This window comes from Schistocerca piceifrons, chromosome 2 (genome assembly GCF_021461385.2).
Source record: "Schistocerca piceifrons isolate TAMUIC-IGC-003096 chromosome 2, iqSchPice1.1, whole genome shotgun sequence".
NCBI lineage: Eukaryota > Metazoa > Arthropoda > Insecta > Orthoptera > Acrididae > Schistocerca > Schistocerca piceifrons.
This window is the reverse complement of record NC_060139.1, coordinates 597079132-597104674: the sequence shown is the minus strand read 5'-3', so window position 1 is coordinate 597104674 and position 25543 is coordinate 597079132. Positions and strand designations below refer to the sequence as shown.

Here is a 25543-nt window from a genome sequence, read left to right as displayed (position 1 = left end):
AGAGAGTATTCCAGTCAACATGTCAAGAGCTTTCTCTAAGTCTCCAAGTGGTAGAAACGTAGGTTTGCCTTACCTTAATCTATCTTTTAAGATAAGTTTTAGGGTTAGTATTGCCTCACGTCTTCCAACATTTCTACAGAGTCCAAACTGATCTTCCCCGAGCAAAGCTTCTACCAGTTTTTGCATTCGTCTGTAAAGAATTTGTGTTAATGTTTTGCAGCTGTGACTTATTAAACTGATAGTTCAGTAAATTTCACATCTGTCAACACCTGCTTTCTTTGGGATTGGAATTATTATATTGTTCTTGAAGTCTGAGGGTATTTTGCCTGTCTCATACACCTTGCTCACCAGATGGTAGAGTTTTGTCAGGGCTGGCTCTCCCAAGGCTGTCATTAGTTCTAATGGAATGTTGTCTACTCCTGGAGCCTTGTCTCATCTTAGGTCTTCCAGTGCTTAGCCAAACTCTTCTCACAGTATCATATCTCCCATTTCATCTTCATCTACATCCTCTTCCATTTCCATAATATTGTCCTCAAGTACATCAGCCTTGTGTAGACCCTCTATATACTCCTTGCACCATTATGCTTTCCCTACTTTGCTTAGAACTGGGTTTCCATCTGAGCTCTTAATTTTCGTACAAGTGGTTCTCTTTTCTCCAAAGGTCTCTTTAATTTGACTGTAGGCAGTATCTATCTTACATCTAGTGAGATAAGCCTCTACATCCTTACATTTGTCCTGTAGCTATCCCTGCTTAGCCATTTTGCACTTCCTGTCGATCTCATTTTTGAGATGTTTGTATTCCTTTTTGCCTGCTTCATTTACTGCATTTTTATATTTTCTCCTTTCATCAATTAAATTGAATATATTTTCTGTTACCCAAGGATTTCTACTAGCCCTTGTCTTTTTACTTTCTTGATCCTCTGCTGCCTTCACTATTTCATCCCTCATTCATCCCCCATTCCTACCAATCGTTCCCTAATGCTGACCCTGAAAGTCTCTACAACTTTGGTTCTGTCAGTTTATCCAGATCCCATCTCCTTAAATTCCCACCTATTTGCAGTTTCTTCAGTTTTAATCTACAGTTTGTAACCATCAGAGTGTGGTCAGAGGACATATCTGCCCCTAGAAATGTCTTACAGTTTAAAACCTGGTTCCTAAATCTCTGTCTTACTATTATATAACCTATCTGAAACCTTCCAGTATCTCCGGGCCTCTTCCATATATACAACTTTCTTTCATGATTCTTGAACCAAGTGTTAGCTATGATTAAGTTATGCTCTGTGCAAAATTCTATCAGGCAGGTTCCTCTTTCATTTCTTAGCCCCATTCCAGACAGAATGTTTCCTTCTCTTCTTTTTCCTATTATCGAATTCCATTCGCCCCTGACTATTAAATCTTCATCTCCCTTCACTATCTGAATAATTTCTTTGATCTCATCATACATTTCATCAATCTCTTCGTCATCTGTGGAGCTAGTTGGCATATAAACTTGTATTACTGTGGTAGGCATGGGCTTCATGTCTATTTTGGCCACAATAATGTGTTCACTATGCTGTTTGTTGTAGCTTACCTGCACTCCTATTTTATTATTCATTATTAAACCTACTCCTGCATTGCCTGTATTTATAACCCTGTATTCACCTGACCAGAAGTCTTGTTCTTCCTGTCACCGAACTTCACTAATTCCCACTACATCTAACTTTAACCTAACCATTACTCTTTTTAAATTTTCTAATGTACCTACCCAATTAAGGGATCTGACATTCCACGCTCCAATCCGTAGAATGCCAGTTTTCTTTCTCCTGATAATGACGTCTTCCTGAGTAGTCCCCGCCTGGAGATACGAATGGAGGACTACTTTACCTCCATAATATTTTACCCAAGAGGATGCCATCATCATTTAACCATACAGTAAAGCTGCATGCCCTCAGGAAAAATTACAGCTGTAGTTTCCCCTTGCTTTCAGCTGTTCGCAGTACCAGCACAACTAGGCCGTTTTGGTGGATATAAAGAAAATAAGCCAGTGATAACTGCTGATATGTGCAACATCTCAGAAACTTAGCTAACTATAAGTGAATACAAAAATTAAATTGCTGGTTTTGTTCATTATAGGGAAGAGTGGAATTTACATCTAGATTGCAAACTTTAATGTCAGTCAACTGATGATATTGTTCGGACAATAGAGATGCAAACACATTTTGTTGGAGAGGGGGATTATGTTAGAGTTTCATGTTCTTAATATCCAACTGATCTACTGAATGTGATAATTTCTGTTATTGCATTGCTCAGAGCACTCTGCATGTTTTACTCTTGCTTAGTATTTAACAATTTTCAGGCAAATGTAGACTATTTACTAGCATTTGACTTTGAGCCAATAATTTGCATTTGATCTCTTATTATTAATTTGGATCAGTAAATTTATGTTGTTTTCTTTTATGAGTATTTATCTCTAGTGATCCTTTTGTCTATTTTGTGATCCATTCTGGACTTGCTTATAAAATTATTTTAGGTATCGTCCCACATCAGCAACATTTGAAGGATACAAATATGTGGATGTAACTAAACCGGATTCTAACACATATGCAATTACGGGACTCGATGCAGCAACTGATTACACTATTAGTATAATGGCCTTCAACAAACTTGGTGCTAGTAAATACCTGCCAGATCTGCTGCGTGCAAAAACTTCAAGTAAGTTTCTCTACTGTATTGGTGCTGTGCATAAAGGTTTGTTAAAAATGAATAAACACACCTCATATTTTATAAATTGAATTGTGCTTTGTGCTGATGAACACCACATTTTTGGACTGTTTTAATGCAGTCTACAATACAAAAGCTGGCATTTTTGCATGAGGCTGTACCAACTGCTAGTCCGAGGCTGAGATATTTAATAATACTAAAATGCCTTCAGTTCTTATTGGTTATTGTTTTTGCTACATCTGCAATTTAAAAAGAAGATACAATTGTTTATACTGCAATAAAGTTTTCACAAATGAAGCTGAATGTAATTCAAAATTGCAACATTGAATTTATGATGGATGCTATACTCTGCTTTGACTCTGCATATTTCTTACCGGCATCAGTGGAAAACCTATGCATTTGTGTTCAAGTATCACAAAACTTGGCATTTTCGTTATATGCTACAGGGCTATAAATTCTTGTTGACAATCTGCTGTTTCTAGTGAAATACATTTTATCTGTACACTATGGGCTTTATCAAGAACAATCAATTTCCTTATTATATAATTGGCACAAAATATCCTTATTATATAATGTACACAAAATTCTGTATGTGTTTCTATCTGTGCTATTCAGCTGTAGATATTTTTTTCCCTATGCGAATAATGTATTTGGTGCCCTCCCACTTGCCTCCTTTCCACAAGAAGAAACCACTCAAAATTGTAACATTGCATTATTCACAGGGATTATAATGATGTCAGAGTGAAAATTTGTTTGGAGAAAAGACCAGTTTCATCAGTATTGAAATGTTTTTCCTTGTGATCTTTAGCAACAGGTTTACTTTTTATGCACTGTCTCCACAAAGTTGATTGCAAACAATTCTTTGATGAATGACCCACTAATTTGTCACTGTAAAACAAGTAATTCATACACATCCTCTGCTTTGAGATTTTCCTGACATGCAGTCTACTCAGCATAAAATTCCATTTTTCTACATAGAAAGTAGATTTTCTAATTTCTTCCTTCATTTCACACCTAAGAAAGTCTCACTAAAAGTTCATTGAGCAGTTCCACTTCATTATATAGAGTATGTGTTACTCTCCATTATTAACATTCTCTGTGTCAACTGTGAAACACAGTGTAGGTGTCAATTTCTATCTGTCACAATTTTAGAACAATTAAGTAGAGTTAACAGATTGTGTAACAAAGATTAGGGAATAAGTGCATTTTCTGTATTGACAGTCTGTGCAACATTGTACAATGATAATCACACTATCAGGTTAGGATTGCTATCAGACAGCATAACTGTTGGTTGCGGTGTCCATATTATGTTGTTAATGATAGAGAGAGAACTTATCTAAGAATATGTTTTTGTCTCTGTCATTAGTTACTGTGCTACCAACCTTTTCAAGCAATGAAATATGGCATCAGCTGAACATATATTTCTGTTTTGTTTTCTTTATAGTTTTCTTTACACTCTAACTGCTTACAGTTATGTCTCTTTCCAAGTTTACAGTGTATCTTCTCATATGTCTCAAAGCCATGTCTTAATTGTTTTGTGTAATTCAGCAAATTCTACTATATACCTGTAATTATTTGCTTGAAACTTATATTTATTTTTAATATCTGCCTTGTACCATTTGAGATTTTATTTTCCTTTGTGTTTTATGTACCTGCAATGTATTGTGCTGTTTGCACAAGTACCTTAATTAAATTATAGATACTCCAATCTATCCTTCACTCATGATCAAATTAATTTCATGATAAACTACTCCATTGCTGTCTTCAATTGTAAATGTCAAAACATATTTGGAACATAATATGAGAATGAATTGCTAAATCTATGACTGAGACAAGAGATTGCAGGTTTCATATGAGCACTGAAGTTGTGTATCTGTTTTGTGAACAGTCACAGAGATTTATCATCATGTGTTTCTTAGAGCATTTGTGAACATATCTAACATCAGTAGTTGTTCTTTGCTTCACAAAAATTGTGAAAAGTTAACTTTGTGGTCTGTCAAAGCACTACATTTTTGTGGCCAGGCGATTGAATTACATTAAATTTAGTATGGAATTATTAACTAGGAAATCCCACAGGATGGGTGTAGCCACCTAATTGGAAAGAGTGTTCTTTCTTCACACACATTGCCCCCTTTCCATGCAGATCTTTGAGAGTTTTATCCTATGTGTATTTGTAGAATGTAGGTGAGTGTAATGGATGCATATACATTGCATTGTTAAGTTTGTGTTGTACGATGACAGAAGAGAGGGGATGAAACCCAGTGCCAACACATAAGGCTCCCAGCACCCCCCCCCCCCCCCCCTCCCCCATTTGTTTTTAGTTTTCTGACTGGTTTGATGCAGCCTGCAGCCATTTTAGTCTCTTGACTTCCTACAATTTTTAACCTCTACAGCTCCCCTTAGTATCATGGAAGTGATTCCCTGATCCTGTTTCTTGTCTATATGTTGTTTTCTTTGCTGATTTTGTGGAGAACCTTCCGATTTCTTACCTAACTAGTCCACCCAATTTCTGACATTCTTCTGTAACTGCACATCTAAAACACTTCGATTTTCTGGCTTTTCCACATTCATGATTCACTACCATACAATGTTGTGCTCCAAACATACATTCTTGGAAATTTTTCCCTCAACTTAAGGGCTAGTAGATTTCTTTTGGCCAGGAGTGCCCTGTTTGCCAGCGATAGCCTGCTTTTTATGGCCATTTTGCTTCATTCATCATGGGTTATTTTGTTGTGTAGGTAGCAGAATTTCTTAACTTCATCTACTTCATGATCCCCAGTGCTGATACTAAATTTCTCACCTCAGTCTAATGAATTAGACTGTTCATTCGATTTAACAGACCCTGTAATTTTTCTTCAGTCTCAATGAGGATAGCAATATCAACAGCAAATCTTATCACTGATATTCTTTCCCTTGAATTTTAATCCCACTCTTGAACCTTTCTTTTACATCCATCATTGCTTCTTCAATGTATAGAGTGAACAGCAGGGTTGGAAAACCACACACCTGTCTTATACCCTTTTCAATCCAAACACTTTGTTATTGGCTTTCCATTCTTATTATTCCTTCTTGGTTCTTGTAGATGCTGTACATTACCCATCTTTTCTGTAGCCTATGCCTATTTTTCTCAGCCTTTTCAACATATTGCACCATTTTACATTGTTGAATGCTTTTTCCAGGTCCACAGATCCTATAAATGTGTCCTGTTTTTCTTCAGTCTTGCTTCCATTATCTAGCGCAATGTTAAGATTGTCTTTCTGGTGCCTTTACCTTTCCTAAAACCAAACTGATCATCATGTAATGGATCCTCAGCTGTCTTTCCCATTCCTTTTTATATTATTCTTGTCAGCCACTTGGATGCATGAGCTGTTATGCTGGTATGTGCGATAGTTCTTGCACTTGTCTGCTCATCGCATCTTCAGAATTATGTTGATGATATTTTTCTGTAGGTCTAATGGTATATGTCCGATCCTGAGATGATGCCATGGCCACAGGAGTATGCCGTTAGGTGTCGGTATGGTTGTGTGTGTGAAAATGTGTGATTTTGCTGGAAAAAGAGCTAGTGCTTGATAAACAGTGTGAATGCTGTTTCCTGTTGTGCATTTTTATGCTCCAAGAATTGATCTTCTGTAGGTGAAACTATTAATTAAAATTATAGACCTTCAAGGTTGTCCAGAATGGAGATTTAAAAAATTATGAGATATGTTTGTTAAGATTAGTGCAGTGGTGTTGCCCTCAAGCTGCCATAATCGGAAATGTAGAAGAACCCAGTAGTAGGCTCGTTTCAAATATATCATGACCTGTTCCAGATTCCTGACATGGTTTGGATAGTAAAAGAGTGTAAGGTTAGGAATTTGTGGGTAATAGACAATAAGGAGAAACTGTGGGACATAGGAAGCCGATTTATTGAGTAAGTGGGCTGTCAGCTTTACTATGGGAATATTTATGAGTGGTTTTGGACTGGGGATGATATATTGAATAAAGGACTGAGGAAAAATGAAAATAGACTACTGGTAGGTTTGAAAACAACAGTAAGGAAGATAGTATTGCTCGATGCTGTTTCTGGATCAGAACATTGTTTCATCTTTTTATTCAACATAAACTTATTCTGTCACTTTGTAAGCTTGTATTTCTGGGAAATATAGAAGAATTACATACTTATTAGCTAACTTTGATATTTTTTCATTCATTCATTCATTCTTGCACAACATTGTATTCATAGAAATTGTGTAAAAAGAATCTTGATGGATATCAAATACATCCAGGATTGTAGTGCACATCTGTCTAAACACACAGGGAAGTCACTATTCAGAAAGAAAATGTCTATTTTCCAACTTATAGCTGTACCTTCAGTTTATCGATTATAAATATTTATATTTTATTTTGTGCATGGACACTTATCTCACTATTTCAGAATATTGACACATTGAATGTAGCTCACTTCAACACTAACAATTTCTTGTATTCCTACAATTCAGGTATTCAAATAATTTTGTGCTAAATTCCATGAGGTAATTTGTGAGTATGAGAGCAGAAATACAGTTTGATAATGATCGGAAAACACAAACACAACTTAAATGTGTCACTGTTACGGTAACATAACTTTCAGTCTACTGTCTATTATGTTGTAATGTGTTTCTTGCTCAACCCTTTTGTTGTGTTCCATTTGTTCATGGTGATAAGCTAATGCTAAGAAGTAGCAATTGCTGTATCTTACAGCTGTGTTTCATTTTTTCTTTCTGTATTATTATTGCCAATATAATATTTGAACATTTGGCACTTCATTTATATTATATTGCTTGTGTTATTTATTGCACATTTTGAATAACCTTGTATTCATTTATTATAATTTGAGAACACCAACACCTGCCATTTGCCAGGAATTGCTGCAATACCAAATGTTATTTGCACATTTTTGAAAATTTTATTATTTGTCTTGTTCAGTAAATTTAATCTACAAATAATTTGAAATTTGTTTTGTACCTTTTCTTTTATAAACAAACATCTATATCTGGTGGATTCTACCACTGCTGCTTTTGTAGAAAAGTGCAATATTTATCAGTGAAAACATGATCTTTGTATTTTCAACTGTATGACATCTGCAGTTTGTATTTTCGTTGATAAATCAAGGATAAATTGATCACCACACCCTTTCTCGTATACATTTTCTGGTCAAAACCAAAATAAACGAAGATATAACCATAATACATGGGCATGCTTATAATGTAATGCTTTTATTATTAAAGAGTAAAGCCCCAGATGTGAAATGCCACCATAAAGCCAGACTACTGTTTGCACAGTGGTGCTCAGTAGTATTATAGATCAATGTTCCCAGCAAATTTTGCACTTAAATTTCTATGGTGCATAATCTATCACAGTCACAGTCTAAATACACTTCACTCATGGTGGCATTCCATTTATTGAGTCTTGCAACCATTACACTGTCATGGCAGTTAAACTGGATTAGTGTCACTTTCTATGGGAGAATCATTTGCATAGCTGCTGTGATAGATCAGAGCCTTACTAATGACCCCTCCCCATCACTAACCCTCCACCCCATGTCCGTCCCTCCTCTGCAGGCGAGGGCCCTCCCACGAGCCGTGAACTGGGACTCGACTCTGGGGGAAGCAGCAGCGGCTCCAGTGGGGGGCCGAGTAGCCGTACTCCGGGGCTTGTTGTAGCTGTTGCATCAACAGTGGGTGCAGCACTACTAGCCTTGAATGTGGCACTGGCAGGCTGGTGTTTGCGCAGGCGTGGGGCGGCTGCCTCAGCTGGCCGTGCTGCAAAACGTCTCACAGCAGGTGAGTCACGTCATTTATCTCATGTCCTAACAGGTGGACCTCCTGGGAAATCAGGTACTGCTGGTGTCGGGATTGGCCCTGATGTGCCTGATGCTCTGCTCGGGAAGGCCGATGTTCCACGCCTCGTCATTGTTGGTGTTTCAGTGACTGGAGCACTACTTGTTCTCTTCAACATTGCTCTTGTTGCCTGTTTTGTGTACAGGAAGAGAGCCAAGGGTAAGCGTACAGGTATGTTAAAAATGTTGCATTCCTAGAATTTGAGCTGCTAAGCCATGGTTGTAAAAGGAATTGTAACTAAATGAAAATGAATGAAAAAGATTCAGTTTATAAATGTATGGCAGTCACAGTTTCAGAAATATAAAATTGACGCTAGTGTAATAATGAGATGAATGAAGAATTTCTATTTCTGTAACATCAGATAATAAGTGATGTAAAAAAGAGAAGTGTTATGAAGTAAATCTATGTACTTAGTAGTGCTGGAAAGACATATACAACAGTACAGGATAAACATTTTTGGTGATATATTGCAATATGATGATTGTCACAATAATTTTCTAATAACCACATTTTCCAATTTTTTTGACATAATATAGAGACTAAATTTCTTCATTTGATTATGCGAACATAACATATGAGTAAAAAGGAAAATGTAGAAAATTTTATTAGAAAGGTTTCATTCAGCACAAAGCATTTAGAGAAATGTTCAGGGAGTTGTTGGGATCTAAAAATCCCTCATATGCAATTTGAATTCATGAGAACTTAATGTCCCAATCTTATGGGAAATAAAAGTAATGAATTAGAGAACTGAGAGTATAGGGTAGTTGTGTTAACAGAGTAGTATTTGAACAAAGATGATGTTTAAAATAAGAGAAAAGAAGAAAAATATAGAGAATGAATAACAAAAAAATTTACAAAAAATATGCATGTCAAGAGATGCAAAAATAATCCATTACAGCATTATAGTGAAACAGAATGCCTCTGAGCAAGTAAATGCCTAGCACTGAATTATAAATTAGACGAACTAGAAGTATCGGAGAGAAGAATCATGAGCAAAATTTTAAGTCCAGTAAGAAGCAAAGAAGTAATAATGAAGTATATCAAAAGTTGGAAAAAATTACAGAAACAGTAAGGGAAAGATGACAAAAGGCTGACAAAACAGATTCTCAGGTATCTCTGGAAAAAGAAATTAGCAAAGTATATGTCAAAAGTTAACATAGATTTGGAAATACACAACACAGATGCATAGAACAGAGCAGAGAGATATTTTCAGAAATAAAATCTAAAAGTTTGATTCATTTCATGGTAGGAGCAGTAAGAGAACATGTGAGAAGTGATATAAAGAAAGAAAAAAGAGACATAGTGAAAAGATGGAAGAATATTTGAGGACTGAATGGTGACCTGCTAAGACAGTGTTGTGTTTTCATATTTTATTTATTTATTTTTTAAATGTGTGCATAGCCTCTACAATTGGACAGTATTTATTTTCCTTAGAACATGTAATTGGTTCTAGAGTTACAACAGTTATGAAAAGCTGATTTTTAATCATGTGTCTCCTTCTCTTATTCAGAACCATATAACTGATATTTATTCAAGTTTTGTATACAGAGTGGGTTTATTGTGAGACATAATTAAAAATCTGAGTGATACGAGACTTACTTGCACTGTAGATTTTATGTTCTTTGTCTGAATAGTGAGAAACACTTATACTGTCTTCATAGTGACTTTAAACACTGTGTAAACATTAAATACAAAATGTTTGAAAAAAGAAAGCAAGAAACTAACTGTAAGGGTGCCATAGCAAGTTTAGCTCAAATAAATAAACAGTGGTCCATTAACAGATTTGTAGGTGATCTTGATTTTTGTTTGCTCTAATATTACAATGTTAAACATTTGAGGATTGAGGAAATGCAACCACTCATTTGCAACCGAATGAGGGGCAGCAGCCATAGCCACATGTAACAGATCAGAAAATCTGGATATACACTCTTTGTCCCAGTCTGAGTATTCTTTCTCTCTCTCTCTCTCTCTCTCTCTCTCACACACACACACACACACACCCACACACACACACACACACACACACACACTTGCTCTGACATTAGTATTATAGGGAGTATTATAAGGGAGGAAAGGCCATGAATGGTTACTCTCAGGGAAGGGGGAAGGGGGTAGTGACAAGTGGGAGGAATGAGTTGGAAAACTGCAGGAGAGGATATGCTGAGGACAAGTGAGTAGGAACAGCACCATTGAAGATGGCTACTACCACAGATTGAGAGTGGTCTGCAAGTAAGGCAACTGACTGTACCTTTCTGCACAGAGAAAGAGGGAAAATACTTCATTCTGTCATGAGTTTGCCTTTTCATGCTATCATTTAGGAACAGACAGGCAATGATCTGGGTACAAGCACTTGCCAGGACATGACAAATATTGTTATTTGTTAGACTATTGTCATTCCGGTCAGATACCTGAAACCCTTGCCTTGAATGTTCTCAGCATTGTTCATTGAATGCCATTAAAATTCCAGGTTGCTCTCATTCACAAAACTAAGTTGGCTGTGTGAGGTATATTAATATTTAATATTGTGGAACATAAGATTTTTCAGCAAAATTGTCTAGTTGTCTACTTCTTTCTGCTAATTGCGCCATTTTTTGGTGATTTGGAAGATGCACAGCCACTATCTATAATACATTTACTGAATATCTGCTGCATGGTTCTCTTGTCAGTCCAATTACCAATGGCAGCTGCCAATGATGGGGCAAGCACTGTAGGAACCTTAGCTCGTATGTCTAACCCTCAGCACCTTCGTTTTACCATCATCCATAACAAATATTAAGAGAACAAAATATGCTCACTAAAGTGAAAATCCCCAATAAATGTTGAGAGCGCACTATGTAAAGCACGGCCAGCAATATAATTTTGTTGGCTCCAGCAGCATTGGATACTGCACACCGCTAATGTACATTTCCCTACCACCCACCTTCTTAGCTTAGCAAGTGGGATGTTGAGAATGGAAGATTTGCTGTAGGGGCAGTTCCTACATATGCATTTCAACAGCATTTCTCCTGGGTGGCAGTGGGGATCAAAATTGCATAGGCACTGAAGCAGGTGGTGTAGGAAGGAATTAAGTTTGGGGTTTTATCACCCTATTAATGATGAGATCATTAGAGATGAAGCACAAGCTGAGATTGTAATGGAAATCAGCATGCCCTCTGAAAGGATCCACTTGGCAGCCATTCCAAGTGATTTCATAAAAAAATGAAAAACATAAATCTGGATGGCAGGATGGGAATTTGAAATGGCAATCCTCAGAAATATGAGTCCAGTGTCTTATTGCTGCACCACCTCACTCAGTGCAGTAAGTAAAGTGATTGGCACTGCAGAGTACAGCAACTACAGCAAACGGGATGCTTGAGTAGCCACTGCCTTTTATGGTTGCCATCCACGTAAGTAGGGACCTGGTTAGGTGTCATACACACATAAAGTGCTGTGCAGTCATTTGAGTGCAGTTGGGAAATGACAGCTGCTTTCATGTGGAGCTCTACCTATGGTTGGAGAAAAACTTTCGTTACGAGGCTTGTCTTGAGCGAGTATCTGTGGTGGGTCTTGGACCTGAGTTATTGACAATGGACTAACCAATATGATACATAGTTTGATGTATAGGTTGCATAGGAATGGACTAGAATATTGCACAAGTTTAACAGGTGTTAGGATTGCCGTGGAATATGAAGGTAGGATTTACTCATAAGGTAGGATTTGCTCATCTCAGGTCATGATAGGAGGTTGCTGAAGCCCTGATCATGCCTGAGGTTTTTTTTTTATCTGTTATGTGCATCTGTATGTTGTTCACCATTTGGCTACAGATTATTGAACATCTTTTTCTCCTTTTTGCTTGTGTTCTATCAGTGTTTGTTGTGTCACATTAGGACTTACACGACATGGCAGATCATTTGCTTTGCTAAAGGGGCACTGTGTTTGTCATGATATTGTGATATGTCATTGCACTATGTTACTTATATGTCATAGTTGCTGTCCATTATTATTTCTTTAATAGGAGACTTTTACTGCTGATTTGTTGTTTTAGTATTATTTCTGCTTGACTTTTTAAACAATTTCACTCTTTAATATTTAGTTACAAAATACAATGATCCACTTTATTGAATGCTTCTCATGTTGTATTTCAGCTGCCAGCGAACAAAGCAGCAGTAAATCGGCAACCATTGAAATGTATGCCCCTAGCAGTTATAATGAAACGGTCACTGGTGAAACACTAAGTTCAGTTTCAGAAAAGAGTGAAAGCTACTCAAATGGAGACAGCAATCAGGAATATCTAGTAAGATTTAATTTAATGCTTACTCCAATTTTTGATCCACAAACAAAAAATAATATATATAATTGATAGATGTTAACATACAGCAGTAAGATATTAATTAATGGGCTGTAATTTTTGTGACAGTCTCTTAATTAGGCCAGTGTTCACCATTTTTTGACACCTGTTAATGTGTTGTGTTGCAGAAAAGTGCTAGTAGAACAATAGCATAATGTGAATCAAAAATAACACCCAGTCTACAACTTTACATGTGAATATCTGTCATTAACTGTGATTCTAAGATTTGTGTGTGTGTACTCTTGATTATAAAGATGAGAATAATTGCTATGGATTGTTTTAAGTATTAACTGCTAGTTTTATACCACAGACTCCATTCAACTTAAATTAACATCTTCCTCAAATATGTTTATAAAAATATTATACATACCAAGAAGTGGTAGGGACATAGACAAACAGAAAGTCACAAAAATTCTAACTTTTAAAACAATAGCAAATTGGAAAAAGCACATGTGGAGGCAATGGGCCTGATCAGTAATTTGTTAGAAAAGTGATCCTTGACACAGAGTCAAGGAAAGCACAGCAGTACTGAACAAGAGAAAAAATAAACTACCAATTATTTGAAAAGAAAGATGATTTTAAGTCTACCGACTGCAACAGCTGGCAAGGAACAAGTAAATGAATAAAATGTCACAAAATATTTTACATCATCATCATTCATTCTGTATCTATTGCTGAGTAAAGGGCTTCTCTACATTTTTCTATGGATTACCGTTTTCAACTACATACACCCATGCTGTTCCTGCCTGCTTTCTAATGTCAGCTATCCATCTTCACACTGGGTCTTTTTGTATTTGTTGGATTCCAGCAACGAACTTCCCTGATCCATCTGCAATGCATTCACATGTCACACCCATCTCCAGTTCATTTTGATTACATCTCCCATTCCTGTCTTTTTCCTGATCCATTTGTTTTTATGAAATGTCAAGTACATATTTGTAGATGTGGGTGGCTATTATATGCACCTGTTCAGTGTAGTCTTGTTTCTACTGTTATTTTTGAAGGAAAAGGGAGGAATGAAAATCAGTGGTGACACATAGCCTATTCTTCTCGAAGAGCTCAAAGCTTAACATGCCCTTCCAATGGATGGCGCACCATTGACATGTTCTCTCTTCATAAACCACTGCCAAGAGGTTTGGAATTTAATCCAGGAGAACAGCAACAAAACTGATTATTAATTAATTTATGCCACTATCCCTCACTGACCAAGTTCCGATGATAAGAAATTCTTCAAGAATTTCTACACCACTGCATCTTAACAACCAGTAGGTGCAGTAGTCAGTGGACAAGGATGATCATCATCATCATTTTCTGCTATATTATCAGGTCCTTTGTGTCTCCATTTCGTGTGATCCACTGCTTCATTCTTAATGCTGGTGTATGTGCTGCTGTGCATCACATTGTCCATGATCTGAAATCTCTTCCTTTCTGTCCTCCTCTTTCCTTCGACATATCTTCCTAAGACTGTTTTTATAAGCCCATCCTTAATATATGTCCAATCCAGTTTTGTTTCCTTCTATTTATTACATCCAATAACTGTCTTTGCTTTCCCACTCTTCTTAATATATGCCCAATCCAGTTTTGTTTCCTTCTTTTTATTACATCCAATGACTGTGTTTGCTTTCCCACGCTTCTCAGTACCTCTTCATCATTTGCTCTATCCCTCCAACTTATTCTTTCCATCCTCCACCATGTTCACATTTCAAAAGCCTCCATATTGTATTTATTTTCATTCAATAAATCTTCCCTATAGCTGTAATGGTACCCTCAGTATCCTGTAATTACTTTTGACCTGTTGCTAGGAGGACCATGTTGTCTGCAAACCTCAAACACCATATTCCTCTTCCTCCAACATTTACAACATAGACAAAGATAATGTCGTATATTATTTAAAAAAGACTAAATTACATCAAAATACATACAAAACTAGGAGACCTGTAAAATGATGCTCATGAACATTTGACATGAAAAATGTTAAGGGATATGAAAAAATAATGAAATGAAATGATTGTATGGCATTGTTGGCCTGGAGGCCTCATGCGGGGGAGTTCGGCCACATTAAGGGATATAAAATCAGCTGATACAAATAGAAATGAATGGAAAAGTTGAGAAAGCTATTTATACTATGAAGAGAGAAAGGAACAAATTGACACCAAGCCGTGGGAGGGGGGGGGGGGGGTGGCACAGTTGGGGGGATTGATACTAGAGAGGAGAAGCAGTTATTTATTTGTGAGATGAATTGTTGTGCTTCCCTGATGCTGTATGTGGTTTTTATAATTACCATACCCCATTTTTTCTGATGATCAAGCCTTTGGCTCTGCATATTAGAATAATAATGGCTTTGCCTTTCTCTGTCATGGGCTGAACTGTTAAAATATTCTTGTTGCATCAAAGTACAATGTTATAGGAGAATGGAAAAGATCAGAAATGCTAAAGTGATAAAAAATAATTTTAAAATTAGATCAAATTGGTAAAAAGTATGGTAGAAGATCAGGATGTAACATCCTATTAAATGAGGTCATTAGTGGTAGAACAATAGATTAGGATACAAAAGGATAGTGGTGTTTGTCTTTTCCACAGAATCAGCTCACCATTTTCACGAAACTATTTAGAGAAAGCACGTAAAATGGATGATGATATGAACCCAGATTGACTTGAAAGGGCTTTTACATCCTTAACCATTGCTGCACCACACACAGTCTTAACATTTTGCTCTTTGGGAATCCTTCCTGTAAATATTCACATTTTCTTTTGTCTATCATAATTTATTATAGCTGTTAGTGAAGTAATCTCACGTCCCAGAATTTCAATATTTGTCTTCACAATCTTTGAGGCACTGCTTTTCCTGTCTCTACTGCTGGTATTATAGTATTTGTAAATAGATATCATTCATTCAGCTGTCTATTAATTCCAAACACAATGTTGAAAAATATGATAGGATCTGTAATAAAATGAAATTGAAAAAATGGCTAAAGGGAGTCAAAGTAAGGTAGGAATTGATCCCTCCTTCTGAGCTCTGAGAGATGTTACAAATGCTCTATTAATAATGCCTGTTTTTTCAGCTTTTCCATTTGCCTACCTATAGTGTACATTTGTACTGTTCAGATCTGCCTATAGTTTATATAAAAGGCATTAATTAAAATCCATATAATAATGTAGATTCCCAAATCCACTACCCTGATTAAATTACTTGTCTTTACTTTATAAATAACGAACTAAAACTTGAAATACTATTTGTTTTTTATTGTTCAGGACAATAACAATAACATGAGATTTATACACTGAAATATCTCACTGTCTCAGTGAGTAAATGTTGCCACCTTCACCCTAAAAAAGATACAATACGGTACAATCTTGGAAAAATGCGCATACACATCAGTGGCTTGCAAAGCATCTGCTAGCTGCACTCATCAATATCATGACAAGACTGTCACCATAACTGCCCAAGTGCCAAGTGCAAAGCACCTCCCTTCAGAGGAGGCTCTTGCTTTTATTTTAGTGGTTTGTGATGTTGATCCTGAGGTGTCAGACAAGCACTACATCAGAATTATGATGTGTCACATGACTCAAATTGAGCATCACTTAATTTTAAGCTATGTTGATGGCTAATCATACAGATAACTCAGTGCATCCAAATGACATTTCTAGATGCGCAAAAGCTGAAAGTTCTGTTCACATGCAAATTGTGTTTATAATGTATTGCTAGCCTCCATGCTAGTCTGTCCTATGTAAGCTTTCTCATCTCTAGACAACTACTGCACCCAACATCCATTTGAACCTCCATACTGTATTTGCAGCCATGTCTGTGTCTACAGTTTTTACCCACCACACTTTGCTTGTTTGCCAAATTGACTATTCCTTTATGGCTCAGTATGTGTTCTACCAACTGATTTCTTCCTTTAGTCAAGTTGTGCCATAAATTTCTTTTCTCCCCAATGTGATTCAGTACCTCCTCATTAGATATGTAATGGACCCATCTAATTTTCAGCTTTCTTCTATAGCACCACATTCGAAAAGCTTCTATTTCCTTCATGTGTGAACTGCTTATCATCCACATTTCACTTTGCATAAGTCTCCATCCCATACAAATACCATCAGAAAAGACTTCCTAACACTTAAGTTTGTATTCAATGTTAACAAATTCGTCTGTTTTAAAAATGCTTTTCACACTATAAACAATCTGCATTTTATACCCTCTATACTTTGGCCAACATCAGATATTTGACTACCCAAACAGCAAAACTTACTACTTTTAGTGTCTCATCTCCTAATCCGATTCCCTCAGCATTGACTGATTTAATTTGATTACATTCCTTTACCCTTGTTTTTCTTTTGCTGATTCTCAAAATATAATCTCTTTTCAAGACACTATCCATTCAATTCAACTGCTCTTCCAAAGTCCATTCTACCTGAACTTTAGTTTCCTTTCCAAATTTCTTCTTGATTTCCTTTACTGCTTGTCCGCAGCTCGTGGTCGTGCGGTAGCGTTCTCGCTTCCCGGGTTCGATTCCCGGCGGGGTCAGGGATTTCCTCTGCCTCATGATGACTGGGTGTTGTGTGATGTCCTTAGGTTAGTTAGGTTTAAATAGTTCTAAGTTCTAGGGGACTGGTGACCATAGATGTTAAGTCCCATAGTGCTCAGAGCCAGCCAGCCAGCCTTTACTGCTTGTTCAGTGTGCAGATTGGAGAACATCAGGGATAGTCTACAACTTGCTCAATTTCTTGTGAACTACTGCTTTTCTTTCATGTCCTTTGATTCATGTAACTAGAGTCTGGTTTCTATACAATTGGAAATGTTGTTGTTGTTGTTGTTGTTGTTGTTGTTGTCTTCAGTCCTGAGACTGGTTTGATGCAGCTCTCCATGCTACTCTATCCTGTGCAAGCTTCTTCATCTCCCAGTACCTACTGCAACCTACATCCTTCTGAATGTGCTTGGTGTATTCATCTCTTGGTCTCCCTCTACGGTTTTTACCCTCCACACTGCCCTCCAATACTAAATTGGTGATCCCTTGATGCCTCAGAACATGTCCTACCAACCGATCCCTTCTTCTAGTCAAGTTGTGCCACAAACTTCTCTTCTCCCCAATCCTATTTAACACCTCCTCATTAGTTATGTGATCTACCCATCTAATCTTCAGCATTCTTCTGTAGCACCACATTTCAAAAGCTTCTATTCTCTTCTTGTCTAAACTATTTATCGTCCATGTTTCACTTCCATACATGGCTACACTCCATACAAACACTTTCAAAAATGACTTCCTAACATTTAAATCAATACTTGATGTTAACAAATTTCTCTTCTTTAGAAACTCTTTCCTTGCCATTGCCAGTCTACATTTTATATCCTCTCTACTTCGACCATCATCAGTTATTTTGCTCCCCAAATAGCAAAACTCCTTTACTACTTTAAATAAGTGTCTCATTTCCTAATCTAATACCCTAAACATCACCCGACTTAATTCGTCTACATTCCATTATCCTCGTTTTGCTTTTGTTGATGTTCATCTTATATCCTCCCTTCAAAACACTATCCATTTCGTTCAACTGCTCTTCCAAGTCCTTTGCTGTCCCTGACAGAATTGAAATGTCATCGGCGAACCTCAAAGTTTTTATTTCTTCTCCATGGATTTTAATACCTACTCCGAATTTTTCTTTTGTTTCCTTCACTGCTTGCTCAATATACAGATTGAATAACATCGGGGAGAGGCTACAACCCTGTCTCACTCCCTTCCCAACCACTGCTTCCTTTTCATGCCCCTTAACTCTTATAACTGCCATTTGGTTTCTATACAAATTGTAAATAGCCTTTTTCTCCCTATATTTAACCCCTGCAACCTTCAGAATTTGAAAGAGAGCATTCCAGTTAACATTGTCAAAAGCTTTCTCTAAGTCTACAAATGCTAGAAATGTAGGTTTGACTTTCCTTAATCTAGCTTCTAAGATAAGCCGTAGGGTCAGTATTGCCTCACGTGTTCCAATATTTCTACGGAATCCAAACTGATTTTCCCCAAGGTCGGCTTCTACTAGTTTTTCCATTTGTCTGTAAAGAATTCGCGTTAGTATTTTGCAGCTGTGGCTTATTAAACTGATAGTTCAGTAATTTTCACATCTGTCAACACCTGCTTTCTTTGGGATTGGAATTATTATATTGTTCTTGAAGTCTGAGGGTATTTCACCTGTCTCATACATCTTGCTCACCAGATGGTAGAGTTTTGTCAGGACTGGCTCTCCCAAGGCCGTCAGTAGTTCTAATGGAATGTTGTCTACTCCTGAGGCCTTGTTTCGACTCAGGTCTTTCAGTGCTCTGTCAAACTCTTCACGCAGTATCATATCTCCCATTTCATCTTCATCTACATCCTCTTCCATTTCCATAATATTGTCCTGAAGTACATCGCCTTTGAAATAACCTTGAAATAACCTTTCACTTTCTGTATTTTAACCCTGCTATCTTCAGAATGTTAAAGATTGTATCCCAGCCGACAATGACAAAAGCTTTCACTAAATCTACAAGTGCGATTAATATCAGTTTGCCTTTATTAAACCTATATTCTAGGATAAGTTGTGGAGTCAGTGTTGCCTTGCATTCATCTACATTCCTCAGGACCCAAACTGACCTTACCTAGGTCGGCTTGTTGCATAATAGAAGATGAGTACTCGAAAACATAGTAAAGTAATCTACTGCAAATGGAACATTTTCACACTGAAGTGACCCCAAATCTATTTTTTATCATAACAGTCAGCATGGCTTATATACATTCAAAGAGTAAATTAAATGTAGACTGTTGTATATTTGTGTAGCTGGTTTAAATAAACTTAAATCAAATTTCCTCTCTCAATAGGAAGACAACACAAAACCACCAGCAGCAAGTACTTACTTGATTGACCAGATGGAGTATCCTTACCAGTACCCTGCTTATGAGGTCCAACATCAGCCAAAGCCTCATCACGAGGAGGGTTCAGAGACAATGAACAGAAATACTTACAATCCCAGTGTAGAAGGTAACAGAATATGTACTCTGATAACAGTAATAGGTTGTGCAGGGGCTCTTATTTTCTTAATAATTCAGGAATGCATTCGACTTTGCACATTATTACATTGTCTTCTGCAGTTAAAATATGAATTTATTGAGAAATGTTGTGTAAGTCTTTAGGTATAGCATTGTGCTCCTTGTTCTTTTCCAGTAAATTTTCGTCAGCTATCTTGCTTGCAAAACCATATTGATTGAAAGAGGCTAATTGTGATCATGTTTTTTAATCTGAATATTGTGTTAACCATCACAAACACTTTTGAAGCATAAACTAAAATGAAATTGTTTCAGTGCAAGTATTTGAATTTCTAACTGGTTTCTTTGCAGGAGCAAAATTGCATTATGCGACACTACCACCACCGCCGAGCCATGCAGATGGTCCATACTACAACATTTCGCCTGATGCCCGTTATGTGGCATATCCACCACAGCTTGAGTTTGCACATCTGACAGGCTCCTTGCGGCGACCGACAGCTGCTGCTGGTATGGGAAGTGCAGTGCGTGCGCCGTCTACTGTGCCGCCTCCTGACGTCACAGTTTCCCACAACCCTCCTCCTGTTCCTCCGCCAGCTGTTGTGCAGAATGGTCCCACTCCGCTGCTTTCGACATTCAATCCTAATCTTGGTTACCCAGCCTCTGTAGAAGCTGAAGGACATCTAGTGTGATTGTGCTCCCGTTGAATAGAAGAGCTTCACGTGTGGTCTCTTTGGTGGTTGCTGATTCCAGTGGAAACTGAAGCTTGTGTTTTCAACATTTTTAAGAAAATTGGTTACAGTTTTATGGAGTCATATAATGACTGAAGTGTGTGTTAATATATGTGCCAAAGGCCTATGAGAACTTCTGGCACTATCGGTTTCAAAATGCTACATTCTGAGCATTAATGTGTATAAGAATGAAGAGTTTACACTAGAACAAATCTCTTTTGTTATGAGATGTCTTACACAGTTCCACTTTCAAAAGAAATTTAATCTGCAGGAATTCACCGCTAGTGAAGTAAATTTGTTGAAAATGTTGTGTAATTTTATAAGTGTGTTGGACTGTTTGTAGGGACATTGAGGATCATTCAGTTTAGTGTATAGTGCAGATGGTGCTGTTTTGTTGCTGTGAATTGCTTACTACTTGCTGTGCTCTGTGTATGGATGGAGTGTGAACAAACTTCCATATGAAAAAAAAAAGAGTTCATAAGTGTGAGGTATTGACAGTACAATGTAAAATTACTGCGAGGTGCTGGTTTGAACAGAATGTGACGCTGTTCTCATATTGTAGGAACAGTTTATCTTGAGCTACTTGTGTGATAGAACAATAATAATTTATAAACTGCGTTGAACGTGCCAGCTTCGTTTTTTGTAAGCTGCTGAGACTTCTATCAGTATGAGATTTTTATACTCGATACAGATTTGTGTTATACACAAGAAAGAATCTCTTCTGTATAGAAGTTTCACTGTAATTATGGTGATCCACAAACAGCTCAATCACCTGCAGAATTTCAGGTGACTCCACAGTTTTTGCATTAAGACTGAATAGTTGAACTTAGATAAACAACACAGTTGGATACATGTAATCTTCCACTTAATGTCTTTTGATCTCAATTTTCTTGTTTGTATTTGAGGTATCTTACTATAAAAGCATGTTGTAGGTACATATATTTCAGTGTGAAAAATTTTATTTTTTCAAATTACTGCTGCTTTGTGCATGTACAGAGATCTCCTTGTGAAAAGAAGATGTCTTCACTGGGTCTTGGAAAAAGGCCCTTTTTGCATTTGTATGCAATCTAGAAACAGTTCTAAATTTCACTTACTGTTTACCTGTAGAAGTATTTTAGATTGTTTTCAGTGACAAAAAGTAATGGATATTTGCTATTTAAAATTTCAGTATTGAATTGATATTTACTTTAATTACATCATTTATTTTAATCGGAATCTAACAGCCAAAGATAACTGCGAGTACACTGGCTGTATATGAACAATGAATTCATCCGGAAACAGGGCTGAAATAGGAAATGTTGTATTTCTCTAAATATACTGTAACAGTAGAACCTTTAAATTTGTTGCTATTCGAACTACACAGCATCAGCACAGATTCATACTAGATGGGCCTGTAAACTGAAGCCTGTTGAGTGCAACACAATTCTCTTTGAGACAGTTTTACATTGTTTTATTCAGAATGTTTCATCCTTCCATCATTTCTTGTATCTTGCACTCATCCAAATCTGTATCAACCCCATCTAAATAGAAATGATTCTGCATTATGTGTAATATCTCTTTGTTCATATTTCAGTTAACTTTTTATTTTTCTAGGCACCTTCTTTCAGAAATTAGAAGATTCATCTTTCACAGCTTGTATCTACCACTAAGATCTTACTTTTAAATGATCTGAAATTATAATTCTAAAGTTGGTTGTCAGTAGCTTTGGAAGGGAAAATGAGATGTCAGTTGGCAATGTTTTGCTCGTGTGATATACTTTTTCATTTTTTCGCCTGACTATGTATGTTCATTCCATGCTGTTGACTATTTAGTACTAAAGCACTTATACCTGTTTAATCGTGATTATCTGAATCTTGTGATCCAAAGTGACTGATACCAAACACAGAACTATCTTTTCTTTATCACCGTCAGTTTCAGGTATGCTGTTACAGTTCCTTTTGTACTCATGGTACTGAGGTCAGAAACTTTAGCAGTGAAAGATTAGCAGTATATTGAATACTTCCTCATATGTCAACCATGTTTCTGATTATAAATAAATTTTGATCAATATGTGTGTATTTGTTGACAATACAGTCTTACATCAAATGCAGTGTAAGCCTTAATACCTTTTACTCCATTTCCATATTTTGCATTTTCTGCTATACAATAAATTTGTTTGTCCATAGTATTTCATAGTTGCTCTTCATGAAAAATTATTAATGTAAGGAGACATAATAATCCCTTAAAAGAATTGTGATAGTAGCTGTAAGTAAAATCAATGAAATGCTCATCATATCTTACAAAAGAATTGCTGGAATATGTGTCTTGTAATAATTGGATGTAGACTAATATGTTAGCTACAACATCAGATGAATCAAAGAGGCCTCCCAACTGAAATTTCCATGTGCACTGCAAAACAGTGGTTCTTGAATTTGTTTTGGATTCTGATTGTTGTTGCATCAGGAAGAAGAGTAATAGCTTAATTTTGTGATGAAATCAGCTGTAGAACACTTCAAATTTACTAAATATCTGAGGAAATTCCCCTGAAATGTATTTTTTTTTTATTTTCCCTCTTTAATGTTGGTATGATCACTGATACGTTAATTTGAATCTTATACACCTAATGATCCTTTTTATTTTAGTGCCAGTACTTTGAGTGAGCATCATTTCAAAAATAAATCAGTATTACTGTGTAGGTTATCTTTTTGCAGTTGCACTTTGAAATTTCTTGAACAGTCTCTTTCTTGAAGAGTAACACCCCTTATTCATGAATATCACACAGTTTGATTTGCTTCGAGCAACATAAAAAGACACCATTCAATATAAAATTCAAAGCAATTCATTAACATAATCACCTATATCAATATTATGTTTACTTTGTACAATTTTGTAATGGGGCATGCTAAAATAGGTTTTTCATTTTTTCTGATATTTTTAACATAAATAATAAAACATTTTTCTTTTAAGATTACCTCCCTGAAGTGGGAAGCTATTTTCAGTTTGAATGTTTACTGTATCACAAGCACCAGACCATCAGCTCATATGAATAAGTACATTTTCAAATGTGTTGATGTGGTAAGCCAGTGTAGTTGAACTACTGTGCACCACATAAAATATTTCTTCAATATTATATTGTATTTGTTGCACAAGCATTTCAGTTACAAACTACTGAGCCACTGAAAGTTGGTATATGGGCTGTGTGAAGCTAGAACAATTAGTAAAAAAATTATTTAAACATCTATTTTGATTTTCAATCTTGTAATGAATTAAAGCATTATGTAATCTAACTGTAGTGTATTCTGGTATAACTTCTGCTGCATTTTGTGTGCATGGTTTCCAAATTGTGAAAGTGATGTGAACTATTTTCTGATGTGTCACTGTGATATCTCCATATGAAAAAATTTCAAGTGTGCTAGGTTCTGAATGCAGCAAAAGAAATTCCTACAGGAATACAAACTACCTTCATTGTAATTTTGCAGTTCCCGTTTTATGAAAAATGTTTGCTCAATAAATGTTTTGAAATGTGTTTGTAATAATCTGATTAGGTAAAATGTTGCCGTGTTGAGTACAGATACAAAAATGTGTTACAGCTGTGAACACAGTGCTCTTCCGTAATTTTAATTGCAAATTTGTACAGGTATGCTTCTAGTTAATGATGTATAAATTATATAGCAGTACTGTAATTATAATTGATACTATGGACAATGAAAGTTGAAAGAATTGTATTTTTAATACGGTATTCTAATTTAGCAGATATTAAAGTGTACAGAAGTCACTTGTTTGACTCATTATTCAGAGTTTGTATATAATCACATACCTTAAAATAGTTTGAATGTTAGTGTATATGAATAGTCCAAATGACAAAAATAATATAATTTTGTTCATCATCATACATTTACAGAAACTTAATATCTGCTGCCTCCATGTAAAATGTCATTTTATAATGTGTAATATATTATGTGCAGTTATTGATAATTTTGTTTTTATAACCGATATCCACTTGCAAAAATATGCCATAACAAAATGGAGTGCCTTGTAGTAACTGGCTTTGTGAATATAAAAGAAAAATACTGTCATGCTCAGTACGCAGATATTGAGCATTTCCCATTTCTTCCTGTGTATATCAGTCTGTTAAATACAAATTTGTTGTATAACAAAATCTATTTATGTGTTGGACGTTTTACAGTTTTTGACCTTGTATCAGTATCTGAGTGCCTGGAGAAACTGAAAATATGCTCTTGTATCCAAAATGTGTTTCCTCAGAAGCTGGTCAATACTTCAGAGCTTTATATGCTTCTGTTTATGATTACAGAATGTAGAATGAAGGCTGGATGTTCTTCCAGCATGCCAAATAGATTTTTATACCATTAGCAAGAGGAATGTGTTTCATGATTTTCGCCTTCTTTCATTAAAGAGGGAGTTAAAATAAGCAGCAAAAGGAAAGGAATCAATACTGTAGGACTGGATTCCATCTGAATGCTCACATTAATCAATGTTGATTTCCTCCCTCATTTTATGTATGGCTACTCCTTCCTCCATTCTTTACCCTACATTATTCCTTCAAGAATGGCAGACTTCTCGTGGGATGATCCATTTTAATATAGCTTTATTCTTTGATTTCAGTCACTAGCAGTTTATTAAAAAAAATGAGTTCTTTCTTGTTTACTACTTGTACAATTTCAGGCACATGAGTCAAAATCATATGGGACTAGCCAATTATTGTCACAATTTTATTTTAAAATAGCCACAAGCATTTAATTATTTTAGCTATTGTTGTTTGTGTTAATGCATTCAGAATACATCCTGCAACAGGCAGAATGAACTAAGAGTTTAAAATTGTGTTATCCATTCTTTTTCAACACATAAAAGATTGTAATGGGTGGTTTATTTCAGTGATAGATGTGAACAGAAATAAGTAAACATGTCTAGTTCAGTCAGAACAAGCCA

The 25543-nt window shown here is 36.2% G+C and overlaps 1 protein-coding gene across 1 annotated transcript in view; it reads left to right on the top strand.

Moving 5' to 3' along the window:
• The window catches only part of LOC124775647 (nephrin), a 169895-nt gene extending 144701 nt beyond the window's left edge, over positions 1-25194 (top strand). Inside the window, exons 15-19 of the mRNA XM_047250475.1 lie at positions 2510-2691; positions 8535-8729; positions 12683-12831; positions 19725-19884; positions 20241-25194. Coding sequence (XP_047106431.1) covers positions 2510-2691; positions 8535-8729; positions 12683-12831; positions 19725-19884; positions 20241-20578 — 1024 coding nt within the window. The 3' untranslated portion in view covers positions 20579-25194. The remainder of the gene's footprint in view (positions 1-2509; positions 2692-8534; positions 8730-12682; positions 12832-19724; positions 19885-20240) is intronic.
• The last annotated feature ends 349 nt before the right edge of the window (positions 25195-25543 follow it).